The sequence below is a fragment of the Poromitra crassiceps genome (genome assembly GCF_964638095.1).
Source record: "Poromitra crassiceps genome assembly, chromosome: 15".
Taxonomy (NCBI): Eukaryota; Metazoa; Chordata; class Actinopteri; order Beryciformes; family Melamphaidae; genus Poromitra; species Poromitra crassiceps.
The window spans coordinates 1,606,542-1,625,895 of NC_139634.1; the positions used below are offsets into that span (position 1 = coordinate 1,606,542).

Here is a 19,354-nt window from a genome sequence, read left to right on the forward strand (position 1 = left end):
CTTGGTGCTGGTACTGTGCTCTGCTAGTTACCACTTGGTGCTGGTACTGTGCTCTCTGCTAGTTACCACTTGGTGCTGGTACTGTGCTCTCTGCTAGTTACCACTTGGTGCTGGTACTGTGCTCTCTGCTAGTTACCACTTGGTGCTGGTACTGTGCTCTCTGCTGGATACCACTTGGTGCTGGTACTGTGCTCTGCTAGTTACCACTTGGTGCTGGTACTGTGCTCTCTGCTGGATAAACCCCTAGTTAGTTACCACTTGGTGCTGGTACTGTGCTCTCTGCTAGTTACCACTTGGTGCTGGTACTGTGCTCTGCTAGTTACCACTTGGTGCTGGTACTGTGCTCTCTGCTAGTTACCACTTGGTGCTGGTACTGTGCTCTCTGCTAGTTACCACTTGGTGCTGGTACTGTGCTCTCTGCTAGTTACCACTTGGTGCTGGTACTGTGCTCTCTGTTGGATACATGCATGACTTAAAGCCCAGCAGCAGAGACAGATGATGGGTGTTGGAGGACACGTCTGGGGGTCTGTCGCCAGAGTAGTTGCGGTGTGTCCCATACCGCTGGGTCTAGTCGGCTTTGTCGGCGGCTTTGAGAGAAATCACTCCGATTGGCTGGTCCGCTGGTAGAGAAATAACTCTGATTGGCTGGTCCGCTGGTAGAGAAATCACTGATTGGCTGGTCAGCTCGTAGAGAAATCACTCTGATTGGCTGGTCAGCTGGTAGAGAAATCACTCTGATTGGCTGGTCAGCTGGTAGAGAAATCACTCTGATTGGCTGGTCAGCTGGTAGAGAAATCACTCTGATTGGCTGGTCCGCTGGTAGAGAAATCACTCCGATTGGCTGGTCCGCTGGTAGAGAAATCACTCTGATTGGCTGGTCAGCTGGTAGAGAAATCACTCCGATTGGCTGGTCCGCTGGTAGAGAAATCACTCTGATTGGCTGGTCAGCTGGTAGAGAAATCACTGATTGGCTGGTCAGCTGGTAGAGAAATCACTCTGATTGGCTGGTCAACTGGTAGAGAAATCACTCTGATTGGCTGGTCAGCTGGTAGAGAAATCACTCTGATTGGCTGGTCCGCTGGTAGAGAAATCACTCCGATTGGCTGGTCCGCTGGTAGAGAAATCACTCTGATTGGCTGGTCAGCTGGTAGAGAAATCACTCCGATTGGCTGGTCCGCTGGTAGAGAAATCACTCTGATTGGCTGGTCAGCTGGTAGAGAAATCACTCCCGATTGGCTGGTCCGCTGGTAGAGAAATCACTCTGATTGGCTGGTCAGCTGGTAGAGAAATCACTGATTGGCTGGTCAGCTGGTAGAGAAATCACTCTGATTGGCTGGTCAACTGGTAGAGAAATCACTCTGATTGGCTGGTCAGCTGGTAGAGAAATCACTCTGATTGGCTGGTCCGCTGGTAGAGAAATCACTCCGATTGGCTGGTCCGCTGGTAGAGAAATCACTCTGATTGGCTGGTCAGCTGGTAGAGAAATCACTCCGATTGGCTGGTCCGCTGGTAGAGAAATCACTCTGATTGGCTGGTCAGCTGGTAGAGAAATCACTCCCGATTGGCTGGTCCGCTGGTAGAGAAATAACTCTGATTGGCTGGTCAGCTGGTAGAGAAATCACTGATTGGCTGGTCAGCTGGTAGAGAAATCACTCTGATTGGCTGGTCAGCTGGTAGAGAAATCACACTGATTGGCTGGTCAGCTGGTAGAGAAATCACTCTGATTGGCTGGTCAGCTGGTAGAGAAATCACTCTGATTGGCTGGTCCGCTGGTAGAGAAATCACTCTGATCACTCTGGTAGCGAAGCAGCGCAAGAGAAGAGAGGGCAGACACAAAATGCTCTGCTCATTTTCCAACTTCATCTCATCTGATCATTCCAATACATCTACTGTGTTTTCACCACACCTTCAGGAAGCCCCGTGAGCTTTACTAACCCTTAAGCAGCACTCCAGCATGTACAGTACGTGCTGGTCTTGTTTGTGCTGCTGTGTTCAAGTGCATCTTCTTAGCCCACGAAACAGGAGACGCTCGTCCTTTCCTTTTTGCTGTGTCTTTGGCTTCACAGCTGTCTTTGTGTGTTTGTTTTTCAGCAGGAGCAGAACAGCTACCCTGCCCCGCCCCGCGGCCCGGGCCCCGCCCCCAACGTCATGGCAACGCCGCCGGGAGGCACCGGCATGGCGAGCCAGCCGGGGGGCAACGGCATGGCGGGTAACCATGCCAACGCTGCGGCGTACGCGGCAGCACTGAAGCAGCAGCAGCAGCAGCTGATCCTGGAGCAGCAGAAGCAGCAGCAGCAGCAGCAGTACCTCCAGAGGCAGCAGATCATGGCTGAACAGGTGAACACCTTTTTATTTACCTTATTCACCACGCCCACTTTTTCTCTCTTCCGTGTTAGTACCGGTAATTGTATTTGTTCTTCCGGTTCAGCGCTGGTTGGTGGCCAATTTCAAAACAAAACGTCACTATAATAATGAATGAATTTGGCAACATTCAAAATTAAGCTACACTGAAGCCAACTTCAGTTACATGTTCATAACGTTACTGCTGTGAGGAGCCGATGGCTGTACCCGGTCGGCATTTAACGTTAGTTACAAAAGCGCGTTGACAGTGTTTTCTCACTGCCAGGCAGTAGGGGTTGACAGATACTAGCTAGATACCAGATAGCAGTCACACAGCCAGCGCTCCTCGCTGCTCGTTAAAAATGTCCAATTAGGCGTTATTCTGATAAACTCGTCACATATTTGGAATATTAAATATATTATGTGATGTATGGAATATTAAAACTTCATAACAGTTTTTTTTTGCTTGAAAACAGCTTGTTGGCAAGTCTAAAAATGATTACGGTAGACTTCCAGGTCACAAACAGAAAGACGATTACAAAATGACGGAAGCGTCCTTATACGGGCAAATAATAAGGTGAATAGGGATCCCACAGGATTTGAGGGGGGGGGGGGGGGCGGCAAGGCCTTAAAAGTGTTTGAAAATAGACATAAATAGACATGGGTCATTGAATGTGCTTGAATCTATATATTTCGTGCAAGAATAGAAATATTATATATTTTTACACTTTGTATCATTATAATGGGTATAGTTGGTAGTATATATAAAAAAGGGTTAGGGTTACAGTATATGCAGATGAACAGTATTTACCTTCTCTCCATCTTTTCTGCACCGAGAAAGGAGGAACTCCGCCCCCACCAGCTCGTATGGGTCATTAATGCTCGTTAAGGTTCTCGCCGTACAGATTTTTTTTAAATAAACTTTTGCAGTGCTTGCCCTAGGATGGAGTTGTAGCAGCGGTGGGGTCTACTTGTTGCAGGTCGACTTTCCTCAGCTTCAATCTGGGACTATAAGAGAAATACAACACTTATCAGACGCAAATAACTGCTAACCTGCTCCTTTTCACCACCATCACCATCACTCCTCTTTCTTTCAATGAGACAGTTTTTTTTTTTAAACTCATCTGAAAATTCAAACGTGACAAACAGTTTAACTATATGTGACCCATACTGGGTGAACCTTTACAGGGCGTTATCTAGCTCCTAGCTACTATTCATTCTTCACATTATTCATTATTAATTGCCGTTTTTCCAGAATGAACTTACATCACGACCACACTGTTGTATCAAACTGTTAATTTGAGGCCTGTCCTGAATTCCATTTAGAGCGTCGAAGCTTCGGGGAGATAAAATCTATCATGATCAAAGCTTCTAAAAAAACAAAAAATCTCTAATATTCACCTTATTCCTGGACTTACGTTTCCCATGATTCTCAGCGGTTGCCGGTTGTCGACTTCCTGTTAAAAAAAATTTCACTAGTAAGGACGTGCGCACCGCTGTCAAAGAGTGGAAACGTTTGGCTTATTTTATCCAAAATTTCTAAAAATAGTAATGTTGTGTGGTTGCATAGTGGCGATATTTTACAAAAACGAGGTGAATGTCAGTTCACTCATACTGTACGGGCGTATTTTAGCCGAAACTGCTAAAAAATTGTATGTGGATGCATAGCGGCAGCTTTTGTTTTGAAGGCTAAACGTCCAAACCGGAACTCTTATTATTTGGTCATTGAACGGAGCTTTAGCGGTCTCTCTCTTTCAAGATTCAAGATATTGTCACTCCGTTGTACAATTATGCACGTGTGAAATTATTGTGCTGGGGGGCTCCATTACAAGACATAGGCAGGTACAAAGTCACAACAATTATTATGATTATTTTCAGTCTCTTTCTCTATGAACGGTCCTGGGTGGAAACAGGCAACCGGCAGCTGGAAACAGGGAGGCAGGGTGTCATGGAAGCGCCCACGGTCTCACCAGGAAACTCGTGAATACTCTGTAATATTGTGCGTTCACAGCTCTGGCGATGACGCTGTGTGGTTATCAGACCACAGCAGTGCTGTGACACTACAGCAGCACTGCTGCTGTGACACACAGCAGCAGTGCTGTGACACTACAGCCAGAGGAACAAACAAAACGTGTTACCGTCCACGGCTCAGAGTCAACTTTCTTCTAGTCTTACAAACTCGTGACAAAAAGCTCCTCATCTGTCCTGATTTTCATCCAACTGCTCTCAGTCCAACGCAGCGGTCAAAGTAGCGTTAGACACGGAGTGTGGACGTTATTATTTGCCCCACGAAAATGTTCATTTATTAAGGTGGGCTCAACGCGGACTTCTCCCTGCTGTCTGAGCTCACCAAGCAGAGCTACTGTACGTAGCCTAGTATTATCTGTCACTGCTGCTACTTCATTACGTTACAAACAAACGCAGTTGAATTGAGTTCACTTGAAAACTTGTAACGTTACTCACGCTGGGTTAAAATGAGGTAAGAAGTGTAATGTTAGTTTCATGTTTACATGAGCTCTTTTACGTCCGCTGGGGGGAAAGCAAGGTGCGTTTGTTTGTGTGCACGACGCACACCAGTGGTGGGGTGGAGTAAAGTTCTCCGAGTTGGCCCGCAGGACTCCGCCCAGCCAGAACTGTTCATATACTACGCACATTGTAACGATGAGATGAAATTGGGCAAAGCCTTGGTTTGAACGTGTACCAGCACAGTTGAAGTGTTGACACATTCAAACCTCTCTCTTTGTCATAGTTGTCTGTGAGCTTCTAAAGCTGCTCGTTCTCATTAGAAACATCCTCAGTGTTGTAACAGTAATGAACCTTGAGCCATGTCTCAAACTAGGCTGTGTTGGCTCCGTGAACTGGAGGGAATTGGGCCTGGAAAGTCCTTTCATTTGATGTTGAACAAAGATGGGAACCAACAATTACATCATTTATACTTCCACTTCTGAATATGTACAGAAGCACTTTTTACATTGTTATTGAGTGACCTTCACAAAACATCAAAACTGCAGGAGTCACAACTTCACAAACATTATGCATAACAAAACACACACACACCAGGCTGACATAATTACATTCAAATTACTGTTTACTTTTTTGTTTTGTTCTGACTAGAGCCATATGAAATCCGTTTAATTTTTTCCAAATTCAGTTAAATTTGGTCCCCAAATTCAGTTTTTTCCTATTTAATTTTAATTGACGCGTTAGGAGTGATATTTTTTTTCTTTTTTTGACGACTTGTCTCTCTCAGACAGACTCTTCGACATGTTTCTCAAGGTGAAAACTAAGTTGTGAGGTGCAGTAAGGGTCCCACGCAAGACCGCCCCCCCTCTCAAAACACCCCAATCGAAAGCTGAATAATGGCTCAGTGGCCTTGTGGTCTGAGTGTCCGCCCTGAGACTGGGAGGTTGTGAGTTCGATCCCCGGCCGAGTCATACCAAAGACTATAAAAATGGGACCCATTTGCCTGCCTGCTTGGCACTCAGCATCAAAGGGTTGGAATTGGGGGGTTAGATCACCATATGATTCCCGAGTGCGGCGCACGCTGCAGCTCACCGCTCCCCCAGGGGATGGGTCAAATGCGGAGAACAAATTTCACACACTTCACACAATCAGTGGGACTTTACCTTTATATTGTTGTTAAGCTACTTTAAATCCACAGTTTGTATTGATGAGCAGAATAATGTCCAGATAGAGGGATGTGCTTATGAGCCAGCCGCTGCCTGGAACTGCCTGCAATTATTTGATGAAGGTCAAAAATGTGTCACAACAACATAGCATTAAATGAAGCATTGTGGTGTAACAACAAATCATTCTCCAGACTGGTTTGGTACAGAGCCCAGTAAAACATTTATTTTATTTTTCAGTGAAAATGAAATCCAAAAAGAACCATTCCCACTCAAATCATATCACACATCACAATCGTAATATCAGTCAGTATAATCACGATCTGATATTTGTTTTATTTTCTGCATATCGCGCAGCCCCGCTCCAGTCTGTCAAAGCATATAATTTACTCAACCAAGTACTAATATTCCTAATATCTTTAAGAAGAACCGTCTGGTTCAGTGTTTGTAAATGAGTCTGATTCAAATGGCGGAGATCAGATTTTGTTTCCCCTGGCTCCTTCTGAGCAGCCAGTAAAAACTTCTGCTCTCACACACTAGAGGGAGCTACCTGCCCATAGAAGTGGTTTCACAGCTCAGTATGGGCTCACACATGCGGTTGGGGGCTGTTGTACGAAAGCCAAGGCCATCAAGATGGCTTCAACCACAGAGGAGGAACTCATTACTTTTCTTTTCCTTGCCACCATCACTCAGGGCATGCTTTTGTTGTTTCAACTGCCACATGACCTGTGCAGGAAAAGAGCCGAGGCATCTGAGAAGTGAGAACTGTTTCAGTTGTTGGGTCTGGTCTATTTCTAAAGCACCTTGAGATAACTGTTCTTGTGACGTGGCTCTATATTAATATAACATTGATTGATTGATTAATAGGGTCACAGATGCTCACAGACGCCCTGACATTGACCGTTGGCCCGGTGTGTCTGGGGCTTAAACTGTAATAAACTAAGGAATGACCTCTAATAACCCCTATCTGTCTGTCTGTCTGTCTGTCTGTCTGTCTGTCTGTCTGTCTGCCTGCATGTCTGTCTGTCTGTCTGTCTTTCTGTCTGCCTGCATGTCTGTCTGTCCATCCAGGAGAAACAGCGTCAGCAGGACCAGCAGCTGCAGAGGCATCTGACCCGGCCCCCGCCTCAGTACCAGGACCAGCCGGGCCAACCGACCAATCAGAACCCTTTCCCACAGTCGGGCCAACCGGCCAATCAGAACCCTTTCCCACAGACACCCGTCAACCAGTTCACAGGTAGGACTAACAGGCTTAGTTCTGGATTAAACAGCATTTCCACATGCATTTTCTGGTTTGTTTGTCGAATTTGAAAATGCTGAATTTATCGCGATGGCTTAGACCTAGACCAATCGATATGTATCTGGAGCAGTGATACTCAATCCGAGGCTCTAGAGCAGACCTGGGCATTATGTGGCCTGGAGGCCAGAACCGGCCCTCATGATGGTTCTGCCTGGCCCAGAAGGTCTAAGAGAAACCACAGCATTTTACATGAAGCTAAAATAAATGTAATGATATGACCTAAATTGGCTGTTTGGAGTGATTTTCAATATAATAAATGCTGAAGTATGTCTTCTATCATTTAATCTAGTGATAAATGGCATGACAATATTTTCTCTGCCCCCGGCAACAATCTGGGTTTCTCATGTGGCCCACCAGGAAACATGTGCTTCCTTTATCTGTAGCTGTGGCTCTTTAAGTTTTAAAATAGATAAATAAATAAAAAATCTTAGGAGGAAATGGAATTTTTTTCGATTGTGGCTCTTAACACTTTGAGTGCCACGGCCCTTGGGCAAAAGGTGCTGTACTGTGCCACATAGGCCGCAATGCATTTTAAAACAGTCATATAATTTCTTTAATAATTACTATGTAAACACTGAACACGCACAAATAACGATGAGACTCTCTTCTATCACCTGCAAAAAAAAGTTTATTGATCCCATTTTCCGTTCTTTAGTTATGAGCCGGAGAAGATAGCTTGATTTGACCGAAAAAGACTTTTTTCTAGAAACCTTTTGTGAAAGGAAGCATTTCAAGCACATCATTGACTCATTGCTAATATTTTCTGATGTAATGACACCTCAAAAATAATTTCCTTCAATAAAAGAGTGAAAACAAAGGAATTTTGTTTGGCCAAATAATATGTTTTAGCTGCAACCAGCAGCGCTGGCCCCTGCGTGCGCAGACCCTACACCTTCATGCTGGTCTTGATTTACTGCTGGTGGGCATCAGATAGCCTATTCTAGCTTGTTTGCTCTCTGTGCATCAGCCTGCTGCAGCTGCCTGGGTCTGTTGTATGCTGTAGTGTCCTGCGTGCCCCACCTCCCCCCCCTCCTCCTCCCCCCCCCCGTTGTGGGAGGAGTGTCTCTCTGCTCGGCTTTGCTGTGAGTGCATTTGCTCTGCGTGTGCTCAGCACTGAGAAGTCCGCTACATCCAGCTTTTTTACAGCCGCGTGTACCAGCTCCCATGCTTCCACTTGAGAATAATAACAAATCCACGGCTGATCATGCGAATGGGCTGTTGCAGCGTGCTCAATTGTGACAGCAGATTGGCTGCTGCAGGGGCACAGCTAAACGTTATGCTTCAATGAAGCAGCTGCATACGGACGGATGCGATGCGATTTCCTTTTCCCCAACGACTTCTTCTGTGTGTTTTACTCCACTTTCTCTCATCTGGAGTGTGCTGTCGCCACCTAAGGGTTCTGTAAAGCATTTATCTGGAGCACTGCTTCTTCTTCTTCTCTGATCTGAAGCAACCCGGAACAACGACTTCCGGGTTGCTCGAGGTGCTCCAGATAAATGCTTTTCGGTTTTTGAGAGACAGAAAAGTGGATTTTATGCAACAATTTGGATGCAACAACTAGGTGTCATTAAAAGAAGAGGATGTTTTGCATCGGATAGCGTCTTCACTTCACGTGAAGACTCAGGTAGGAGCTGGAATTTAGACCTAGACGTGAAAATGGCACAGTGTAAAATGGGAAATGCGTGACGTTCGCCGGGCGCTAATGTGCTCAGTATGAGCGAGAAGTGCCCGGCTAGCTAGGGGTAAAGCCTACGCTATGAAACACATAAAAACGTGGAGGCATAACTTTTTAGACATGTCAACATTTGCCTAGAATCCCCTTCACGGCCGCAGGGGCTCACTTACCCACGCAGATTGTGACGCGAGGTTACTCCAGGCGAGCCAATTTATCCGAATGAACACTGTTCTACTTGAACAGCATCTTATGACTTGTCTGAAAAGGGCTATAGTGATGTAGCCGAGTGTCCGGGTCCGCCTTACTTACACTTTGTTAAAACAATAAACGAGAGTCAGGCTGTAACGTTATAACACGTTTCCACATTCATTCTCAGTTAGCTCCTAGCGTTAGCACCATAGGTTAGCAATGGTTAGCACACACCAGCTCTGGTCAACAACAAAGTCCCCGACTTCCTATTGTACGGCAACTCTCGAGGGGACAAACACAGAGCCTCGCATACACGCTGAACACAGTCTGTTACAGTGATATCATTGTGCCCTCTGGAGGATCATTGAAAAATGATTTGAAAACACCATTTAATGCGTTGCTTTTATGTTTTGTTTTGATTGAGTAATTTTTCGAGTAAAGTTTCGATTAATTGTGTGCATCCCTACTTGGGTTGTAGTATTTTACTTGTGAAACCGCCCAACAACACACTTAAGGCTTTTGCACACCAAGTCCGTATTTTCGTCCGAAATAGACTACTTGCACAACTCCACTACTTCCTGAAATGAGTAGGGCATCTTGGTTTCCTGTCCTACACTATTGGATGAACTGATTAATGTCAGGTGTGCCTGACTGCTGCAGTCACAACAACAGTGATCAGGCACACCTGACATTAATCAGTGACATTAAGTAGTGGAGTTGTGCAAGTAGTCTATTGACGCACGAAAAAAGAAGAATACGACCTAATTTGTGTCAATCATCATTGACACACCGAGTCCGACAATTACGTCCGTCATTTAACTTTTCGGACGAGGTTCCATTTTCGGCGTTTTTTGCATCAGTCAATAGATTTTTGCGATCTGGGCATCTGTGTTTTCAGATGACGGATTAAAAAACACACATACGAAAACAATGGGACTCTGTGCAAAGAGCTTTATTTCATACCTCTTCATTCATCAGTTCACTGGTCAGATGTATCATCTACCATTTGGAAGAGGCTTTTGTCCGAAGAACCAAGCAGTTACATTTTCAGAGTGGGAGTTCCCAGCTGACGCCGGCGGTGTCGGCAAAGAACTTACATTGTCAAGAAGTGAAAGCTAATACTACCGTAATGACGCCAGTAAAAACATCCTCCCTACAAAAGTACCTTAACCCAAATGGCCTGTGTTCTGCCTGTGTTCTGTGTCTGCCTGTCATGGTCTTGTTCTGTTGTCTCATTGGTGTAAGGAGGCGTTTTCAGTCCAAAATGGACCGAACTGTTGTCAAAAACATATCAGTTTCTGTATTCTTTGGTGTTGGTGCCTTGCTCTTCTCACTGGGCTTCACAGGGAATCAAACCTGTGTCCTTGGCAGCGTGGTGCCAGGACCACATAATGCTGTGTCATGGTAGCGTGGTGCCAGGGACACATGATGGTCTCAGTCGACATCATGCGGTTACAGAGCAGAGGAGGAATTCACTGGTAAGGTGACACTCCTGAGAGAGAGAGAGAGAGACTATGGGTTCAAAGTGAAGACTTTGACAGTCGGTCTGAAACGACTACAGTTACGACACCTCACCTTCCACACACAGTGGCAGCTCGGATGTCAGTGTGGGTCATGATGTTTGCTCAGATGTCAGTGTGGGTCGTGGTGCTCGCTCGCTTTCAGGAGGAGAGCTGCTTCACGCTCAATGGCAGATTTCACCCAGTGTTTAGTAGTGGGCGGAGGTTGGGCGGGTGTAGTTGCCTTGACAGACAACTCCTTCAGCCAATCAGTGTCGGATCCAGTCAAACCCAAATCCACTCGGGAGAATAGCAAAAACATATTCCGCCAAGAAACTCCGCGTTTGCGGTGATACTCCTGTAATTGTTTAATTGTTGTTATTGAGTCTATTTCTGCAATAACTGCACTTTATGGCTGTTTAAACTAGACGAACATTGACATTACTCCTCAAGATGGACTTGACAAGGAGGCGGCCATTACTGTTTTGTTAGTGCAGTGCTAGTGGCGTTCCTGATTGGCCAACTTGCGCTGTCAATCACAGGGCACTGAGCGCAGTCGCAGATTGGTTCTTCCACTTTGCCGTTTCTGCTGTGTATTTCAGGGTTGTAGGGTTAACGTTAGGTGAATCAGAGCATGAGCATGCTATAAGATTAACTATTTAAAATGTAGATTACATTAAAAAGCCGTCATAAAACATTAGAGATTAAAGTGGAAATAACAGCCTGGGTTTTGCTTTGACCTGCTTAACTACAAATATGCCACTAAGTAGGGCCAGAGGGCGACCGCGCGCCATTGGTTGAGCGAGAAAAGGCCTTGCCTGGCTGAAAATGCGGTTTTTCTCCATATCAGGTTTATAGAGAGCCAAAGTGTCACTTCCTGCTTCAACACTGTACCAGAGATTTTTGTCCGTTATTTATTTTCCCATAGACATTTCGTAAAATGCTTATAAAAAGTTTTACTTGTTCAAACCAAACGGTACAGATATATTTAGAAACAGGAGAGATCGCATAACATTTCACTCTGACCAAAACGTAAAAAAAATGCGGGTTTGAAGAAAATATGTTTTCAATAGGGGTGTCACGATACACTCAGTTCACGATACGATACACGATATTGGGTTCACGATAACGATACGATACGATATTTTAACAATATTTTTTTGCGATCGATTTGTAAGTTGAGGGGGCATCCTCCATGCTAATTTGAGTCATTTCACCATTTTCATCCTCCGTGTCTGTAACGTCCCTCGTCTGTTCAAACAAAGCAATGAAAAGGAGAGCGAGCATGTAATCAGATGCAGATCAGTGCCACCATGTTCAACTTGTTTTTCTCGCGATATGAGATTTCATCTCAACGCGATACATATTGTCACATTTTGATTTCGCGATATATCGTGGGACGATATATTGTGACATCCCTAATTTTCGATGTTGTTTTCTTAAATTTTGGTCAGAGTGAAATGTTCCTATGGTCTCTCCCGATTATAGCGTTGGCCGAACCGTTTGGTTTGACCAAGTAAATCTCTCTTTATAAGCATTTTACGAAATGTCTATGGGAAAATAAATGGCGGATGAAAATCTCTGGTACAGTGCTGAAGGAGGAAGTGACGTTCACTTTGCCTCTCTATATAACCATCAAGACTCGGCCCAAGCAGAACACATCAAGTCATAAGCTGTGTCCTCAATAGACACAATGAGTTATTCCTGTCCCAAAGTACAAGTAAACAAGATGACCTTTCCGAGAATAAGGTTTGTAACATTATCTCTCAAAGACTCAAACCTGATGCTGAAGCCGTGCCCATGCTGATCCAAAGGGCACAGCGCAGTGGAAAGCAAGATCACAGAGGTGACGAGCATCGACCCATTGTGCTTAAATTCCTGAACTTTAAGGACCGAGAACTGGTTTTAATGAAACGAAAGGAGTTGAAGATTTACATCGGTGAGGACTTTTCTGATGCAGTTAGAGCCAAAGGAACAGATATGCTGTCTCAACTCAAAGAGACTCATCACTATTATATAGTACTCTAGCCCAGAGTTTCTCAAATGTTTTTCAGCCAAGGACCCCTTACAAGATAGAAAATATACCGGGGACCCCCTCATTCTGATTTGTGATTTTGGGCTAAGCTTAATTGTTTCCACGGTAACGTGCTTGACTTTTAAATTGATAGGTTTGTTAGATTTAAATGTAATCCATGAACCATTTTAGATTTAAAGCATAACATATTTTCGTTGAACTATGAAGCTTTTGCACACACAAAAATATTTTTTCTTATTTTCCTGAAAACTTTTCGTGGACACCCTTGCAAAGTGCCACGGACCACTGGGGGTCCCCGCACCCCCATTTGAGAACCACTGCTCTAGCCTCTAATATAGATATATATATATATATATAATATATAGTATTAGAACACGGCTCTCTTGAATACTCGATTCTGATTGGTCAATCAACAAGATTCACCGGTCATTATTTCTCGACAACCGACCGCTGCTCTACCACACCTGGATTAATCAGTTGATAAGAGCTTTTTGTCAGCAAGACACTACTAATTAGGCCAACCAGTTGCAGCTGTGGTGTCTTGTGTGCCAATTACGAATGAAACCGCTTTGTCGTTGAAAACGCTATTAAAAAATCTATTTGAATAATTATTTTTGTCAGATTATTGAATGATTTAGTTGTAGGCCGTGTTCTAAGCGGGATAATGGATAGTGAGCCGGTGATTACTGGAAATAATGACCTTCAGGTGAATGATTAAGCCCTCCGCTGCGCGTCGGGCTCAATCCACCTGTCGGTCATTATTTCGCCAGTAATCACCGGCTCACTATCCATTATCCCTTACATGTCTAATGTAATGAATAACCTACCTAGAGGTCTAGCAATTTGCCCATATTAATATTTGTAGTATAAGAAATAAAACTCATGAACTTATGTATGCATGTATTCCCAACAGAGAATACATGCACATACATAAACAGAAAAAAGCGATGCGATTATCGACTCTGGGATAAAAATCCACGGCAGTGAACGTGTTAAGACTGGTCTTAACTTAAGCGCCCGGCATGGTTTTGCGCAGCCACAACTTGGAGCCTTGCCGCCAACAGCGAGACTGTGCATACTCGAACGTAACTCGTTCAAAACACGTCCAAAACGTTATCGTGTCGTTTACCAAGAACTTGCAATCATGTCGGTGGGGGGACATTTTATTGTCCCTCCATTTCAAAACTCATTCCGGTGAGCCTGCAGAAGGCTTTGCTAGATGAGGGACAAGCACGTTAAATGAGGAAATGGCATTTCCTCATTCCTCACAACAAAGAGTTGACGGCGCGAGACGGACGCAGAGTGACATTTTCGACGTGCTGCACGCCACCTACGCCCAGCTGCGCCGAGAGGACGCCCAGCTGCGGCACAGTCAGCGCTGTCGATTTCGCACAAGCATAATTTGCGCTTAAGACCGACGTAGGAGTTACGACCAGGCATAGTTAAGACCAGTTGGTGCAACCGGCCCCAGACCAGCGACCAAACCCAGTCCTCCATCTAAACCCCAGACCAGCGACCAAACCCAGTCCTCCATCTAAACCCCAGACCAGCGACCAAACCCAGTCCTCCATCTAAACCCCAGACCAGCGACCAAACCCAGTCCTCCATCTAAACCCCAGACCAGCGACCAAACCCAGTCCTCCATCTAAACCCCAGACCAGCGACCAAACCCAGTCCTCCATCTAAACCCCAGACCAGCGACCAAACCCAGTCCTCCATCTAAACCCCAGACCAGCGACCAAACCCAGTCCTCCATCTAAACCCCAGACCAGCGACCAAACCCAGTCCTCCATCTAAACCCCAGACCAGCGACCAAACCCAGTCCTCCATCTAAACCCCAGACCAGCGACCAAACCCAGTCCTCCATCTAAACCCCAGACCAGCGACCAAACCCAGTCCTCCATCTAAACCCCAGACCAGCGACCAAACCCAGTCCTCCATCTAAACCCCAGACCAGCGACCAAACCCAGTCCTCCATCGCTCTATCAAGAGTCACCATTTGGTCAAAGCAGGGCTGAGGACTGGACCCACAGAAGAAGGCTCTGGTCCCGTACACCTGGTTTAGGCGGGACAGATCTTTCTTTTGGAAATAGGTGGTGGTGGTGGTTGTTGTTGTTGTTGTGGTGATGATGTTCAGGACAAACAGTTCATTGTTTGTCAGTGAAGAAATAAGCGCCCCTCCGCCCGCTGTGTAAATGTTGCTTACCACTGATTTGAATGGCAAACGAGGTGTCCACAAGGTCTTCTCCTGTTCCAGTGAACTTGCTAATGAACTGTGTTTGGTCTGTTACTCTCCTCCCCCACACTGATGCAGGTCCAAGACAAGAAACAACACCAGATTAAAAAGGGACATAATCACTAATCTAACATTTACATGAAAGTATGTAAATATGTGATTGAAGTAGTGAGTTCAAAGATGGTGGTGCAGCTTCTAGACATTCCACAGTGCATATCAGACTAGGGGTGTGCCGTATCGTTACATCTCATATTCATATTCATATCGCGATGATGGCTTTTTGATGTAATGTTACGCTGCATAGCGGTACCGGCTACTGCTTCTGCAAAGGCTATGATAGTACATGTTGCAACCATTGAGTTATAATATGAATGGAGAGAGTGTCCCTATCTCCTCCCTGTATGTTCTTTTGAAGCCAAAATCCGGCCAGATCACTGAACCAGAGTCTGCGCAGTAGCGCCTTTGATTGAGAACCTCTGAGAGCTCCCCGCCCCTCTGAACTTTCTTATGTAGAGCTGCTGTTTCTAGAATGCGCACAGTGCGTTGGGTATTTATATACAGTCTAGCTCTGTAAATATAACACTTTAAGTTGTAATATTTTTTGTCTCGCCAAAAGTAACCAGGAAGAGTCCCACTATGATATCAGTTTATCAAAATGACGCCTGTACGAAAATCTGATTTTGGTTGTCGGAGATTTCTCCTCCGGGCTGCTGTGCTCTCAGCCCGGACCGGAAGTGGAGGCTCCTCTTGGCCTCACTGGGGAAATTATCCGATCCACTGCTGTGTTGATTAAGCTAGCCTAATGTTTCCGTGGCATTTTGATTAACTTTATGATTTAATTCCTTTTGGAGCAAATGTTGGTTTTACAAATCTAACCTTGACGCTTTACGCTACGTTGTTTACTGGTATAGGGTGGGTAGGGCAGCCTGCTGTAACGTTCCATTTAATATAGCTCAGTGGTAACGTTAGCCTAGCTGCCTAGTCTCGTCTCTGTTAACTACCGTATATCCTTACAACAGCTAAGAAAGGAGCTTGTGAAGAACGAACAGCCCCACAGTCAAAGCATTTCTCTGAGATATCCATATAAAAATGTTTGTTGCTTTAATACCAAAAATAAAACCTCTGTTTATGTGACGCTAACGGCTAACCCGTTAGCGATTAGCTCATGGCTGGTGCTTGCGTACTAGGCCCCATCTTATAAAACAAATTTCCTGGCAGTTGGACAACCTGGTAAGTTCTGAAAATATGTGTATATTATTGTGTTATTCCAGCTATCGTTATCGGTTGTTAAGTTATAGTAATATTAAGCCGATAAATAATGAAAAACAGCCGACTAGCGAAAGTGGCTAACGCTATTGCTAACGTAGCTGGAGTAACTACTAAAACACATATTTTCTGAACTTACTTCAGTCCCCAACCAACGTTAATTCCTCGCGTGCCTTTCTCAAAACAATGTTCTTTTTATTGCGGTCCATTGATATGTCTGGTAGCCAGCACAGCCACCCCGACCTCCAGGGAGCCACTACCCGTGCTAAGAGCCTCTGTCCCGGGCCCACACAGAGCCACCCAGACCTCCAGGCAGCGTTACATGATGAAAGCACAAAGCAGCACTGTGTCCTGTCTATGTCAAACCAACGCTAGTTCTATACTGTGAAGAGCCTGTCCAGCCAATGACGGCTTGAGACTGGCTGCCACAGCTGTCAATCATCCATTTTTATCCCTTTTTATATGTCAAATAACTACTTAAAAACAAACTGATCAGAAAAATGACCACTTGCACAGGCATTAGCATGATAATAACTATCTAAAATGATACAAACCACCTTTGGAAAAAAATTATCTGACGTATACTGTGATTATTTCGGTTGTAATTTTCCCATCCACTAACATGGGGAGGCGGGCCTTGTGACCTAATACTGGATTCAGCCGTCAGGGCGGCGATCTAACATGCAGCGGCTTCACTAAACGGGAGGTGAAGTGGCGTCCATCTTTATAAGTCGATGGTTGCAACCCGCACACACACTGACCGCCAGAAGAGCAAGATGAAAAGAACTACGGGTGCTCCAAAAAATCGATTCTGAAAGGATCGCGATTCTTAATCCACGATTCCTGGATCGATTCCAAACTCCCAAGAATCGATTCTTCTTCATATTGTAATTTTTTTTTTTTTTTTTTTTTTTTTTTACAGTGCACCTGAACGCAACATGCAAGATACCGGCTGAATAAGTGTCCAAATGTTCATGTCATTTGTGTACTGTACTGCCACGGTGCCACCACCTCTTGCACTTAAGAACTCTGGTTAATGTATTCCCCCCAAAATCTATAAATCCTTCTCAAAGTCTACAGATCCCCCCCAGCCTATAAATCCATCTTATCTGAAGAACATAAGGGGGGAATTCCCCCCTAGTTTGCTAAATGAATTTAGGCCCTGACTGTAATACTTCAGAAGTTGAATTTGAAGTTCAGCATTAATACATTTGTAATTTTTTGTCTTAGATTTACCTTTGTGTGTTATTGCAATATAAAACTATATAATTGAGAATCGATTCTAGATTCTGGAATCGAGAATCGTTGGAATCGAGAATCGTTGGAATCGAGAATCGATTCTGGAATCTGATCGTGACCCCAGGAATCGGAATCGGATCGGATCGTGGCTTAGCCGGATCGGAGCACCCCTAACAAGAACGTAGTCTGGAGAAGAAGATGAAGACAGATCAGATGATGAGGTTGATGATGAAGATCTGGTTTATAACAGTGCAGAGTAGTAGAAGTGCGAGGCGCTCTTGCTTGATGAAGGCTTTCCAGTTGTAACGTGCTGCGTAACTCGTGCGTCGCAGCATCTTCACCGTCAAATAGAAGCTGGCAACGTCCATGAAGGATGTCTGAGTTGCTGTGGACTCCCATCAGCACAGCTGTGGTCCTCAGCTTCATAGCTTCACTGATCTACAGCGGTTTGCTCCGTCAATGGTTCATTGTTCCGCCATTGATGTATCTGCCAGAGTTGAGCCTGCTGTGTTATCTCTCTGTCTGCCTGTCTGTTGTAAATGTGGTGACATGTTAAGAACTTGTGTTGTTGTACCTCACAAATTCTTCTCTTTGATTTCACAGCCTCTTCTCAGCCAATGGGTAAAGTTGGCTCCATGGGAGGCCCCGCCCCCGGAGCCCAGCGTATGTTCCCTCAGAACCAAGGTATGATGGGAATGAACATGGGTCAGGGCGGAGGGCAGGCCGCCGGCGTAGCCCCGCCCCCAGCCGTCAGCCAGGCTGATATGAGCCTGTCGTCGTGCGGCGGGGGACGTGTGGACGGTGTGGACGTCCAGCAGGTCATCTATAACAACATGAACCTTCACCCCAACCATCCTAATCACCCCAGCAATCACCCCAACCACCCCAATCACCCCAACCACCCCAACCATCCGAGCCACCCCCCTCAGCAGGGCAGCCTGCAGAGGCAGCCTCTGGGCCCCATGAGCGCCGCCTACAGACAGAACCTTCTGGCTCAGCAGCAGCAGCAGCAGCAGCATCTGAAGACGCAGCCCAACGCCGCCATGTTGAAGCAACAGCAGCTGGCTGCCGCGCGGATGCCAGGCTCCATGCCCGGTGGCATGCAGGGCGCGCAGGCTCCAGGTTGGCCACAGACCCCCTCCAGCACCGCAGGCCTGCCCCCCAACGCCTTCAACAACCCCCCCAACACCTTCCACATCCAGCAGCCCCGCATGCCCAAGATGCCACTGGGCGCCGCCCCCTTTGGCGCCAACTCCGGCGGCCGTCCCCTCGGCGGTTTGAACCCCGCGCAGCAGCAGCAGATGATGCAGGCGAACATGGCAGCTGCCCAGCAGAGGGCGCCACCCAACCCACAAGCCCTGGGCCAACCGCAGCAGACTCCGCAGCAACAACAGGCCAACCAGAACCAGGCCGGCCTCCCTGATTTGGGGGCGTTTGGACCGCAGGGCAACGGTCGCCAGGGACTGCAGTGTAACCAAGGATACCAGGTCAGTCGGACTGCCGGTCAGCAGCAGCAACAGCTGTCGTTTGGCTACAACGCAGCGTCTGGGAGTTTCCCCGGGGAGAGCGAGCTGGTCGACTCCCTGCTGAAGGGCCAGAGCACCCAGGAGTGGATGGACGACCTGGACGAACTGCTCGCTAACCACCACTAACTAGCTGCACCTACCTACCCGCACTGCTCCACCTAAACCCTGCTGAGATGTCTGGCTGTATCCACATGGTGGAAATGGGGCCTCTGACGTCCTTTTTTTGAAAGCCTTCATGTTGAAAAGTGAGGTTTGTAAAAAGGGTTTGTGTCTGATTCAAACACTGTTCAGATGTGCTGCTGTGTTTCTAACATACAGACAGGAGGGCACACGTCTTCCCATTAGACACATAGCTAATGACCACCAGCCAAACAGTGGTTGTCTGCTAAGTTGGTCTCCTCTACAGGCAACCAATGGTCCTTT

The 19,354-nt window shown here is 46.1% G+C and overlaps 1 protein-coding gene across 1 annotated transcript in view; it reads left to right on the plus strand.

The window, feature by feature from the left end:
* maml1 (mastermind-like transcriptional coactivator 1) overlaps window positions 1-19,057 on the plus strand; it is a gene marked incomplete at its 3' end in the record, with an annotated part of 42,461 nt that extends 23,404 nt beyond the window's left edge. The window contains exons 4-6 of the mRNA XM_083652102.1: window positions 2,092-2,337; window positions 7,038-7,203; window positions 18,009-19,057. Coding sequence (XP_083508228.1) covers window positions 2,092-2,337; window positions 7,038-7,203; window positions 18,009-19,057 — 1,461 coding nt within the window. The remainder of the gene's footprint in view (window positions 1-2,091; window positions 2,338-7,037; window positions 7,204-18,008) is intronic.
* Window positions 19,058-19,354: the final 297 nt, after the last annotated feature.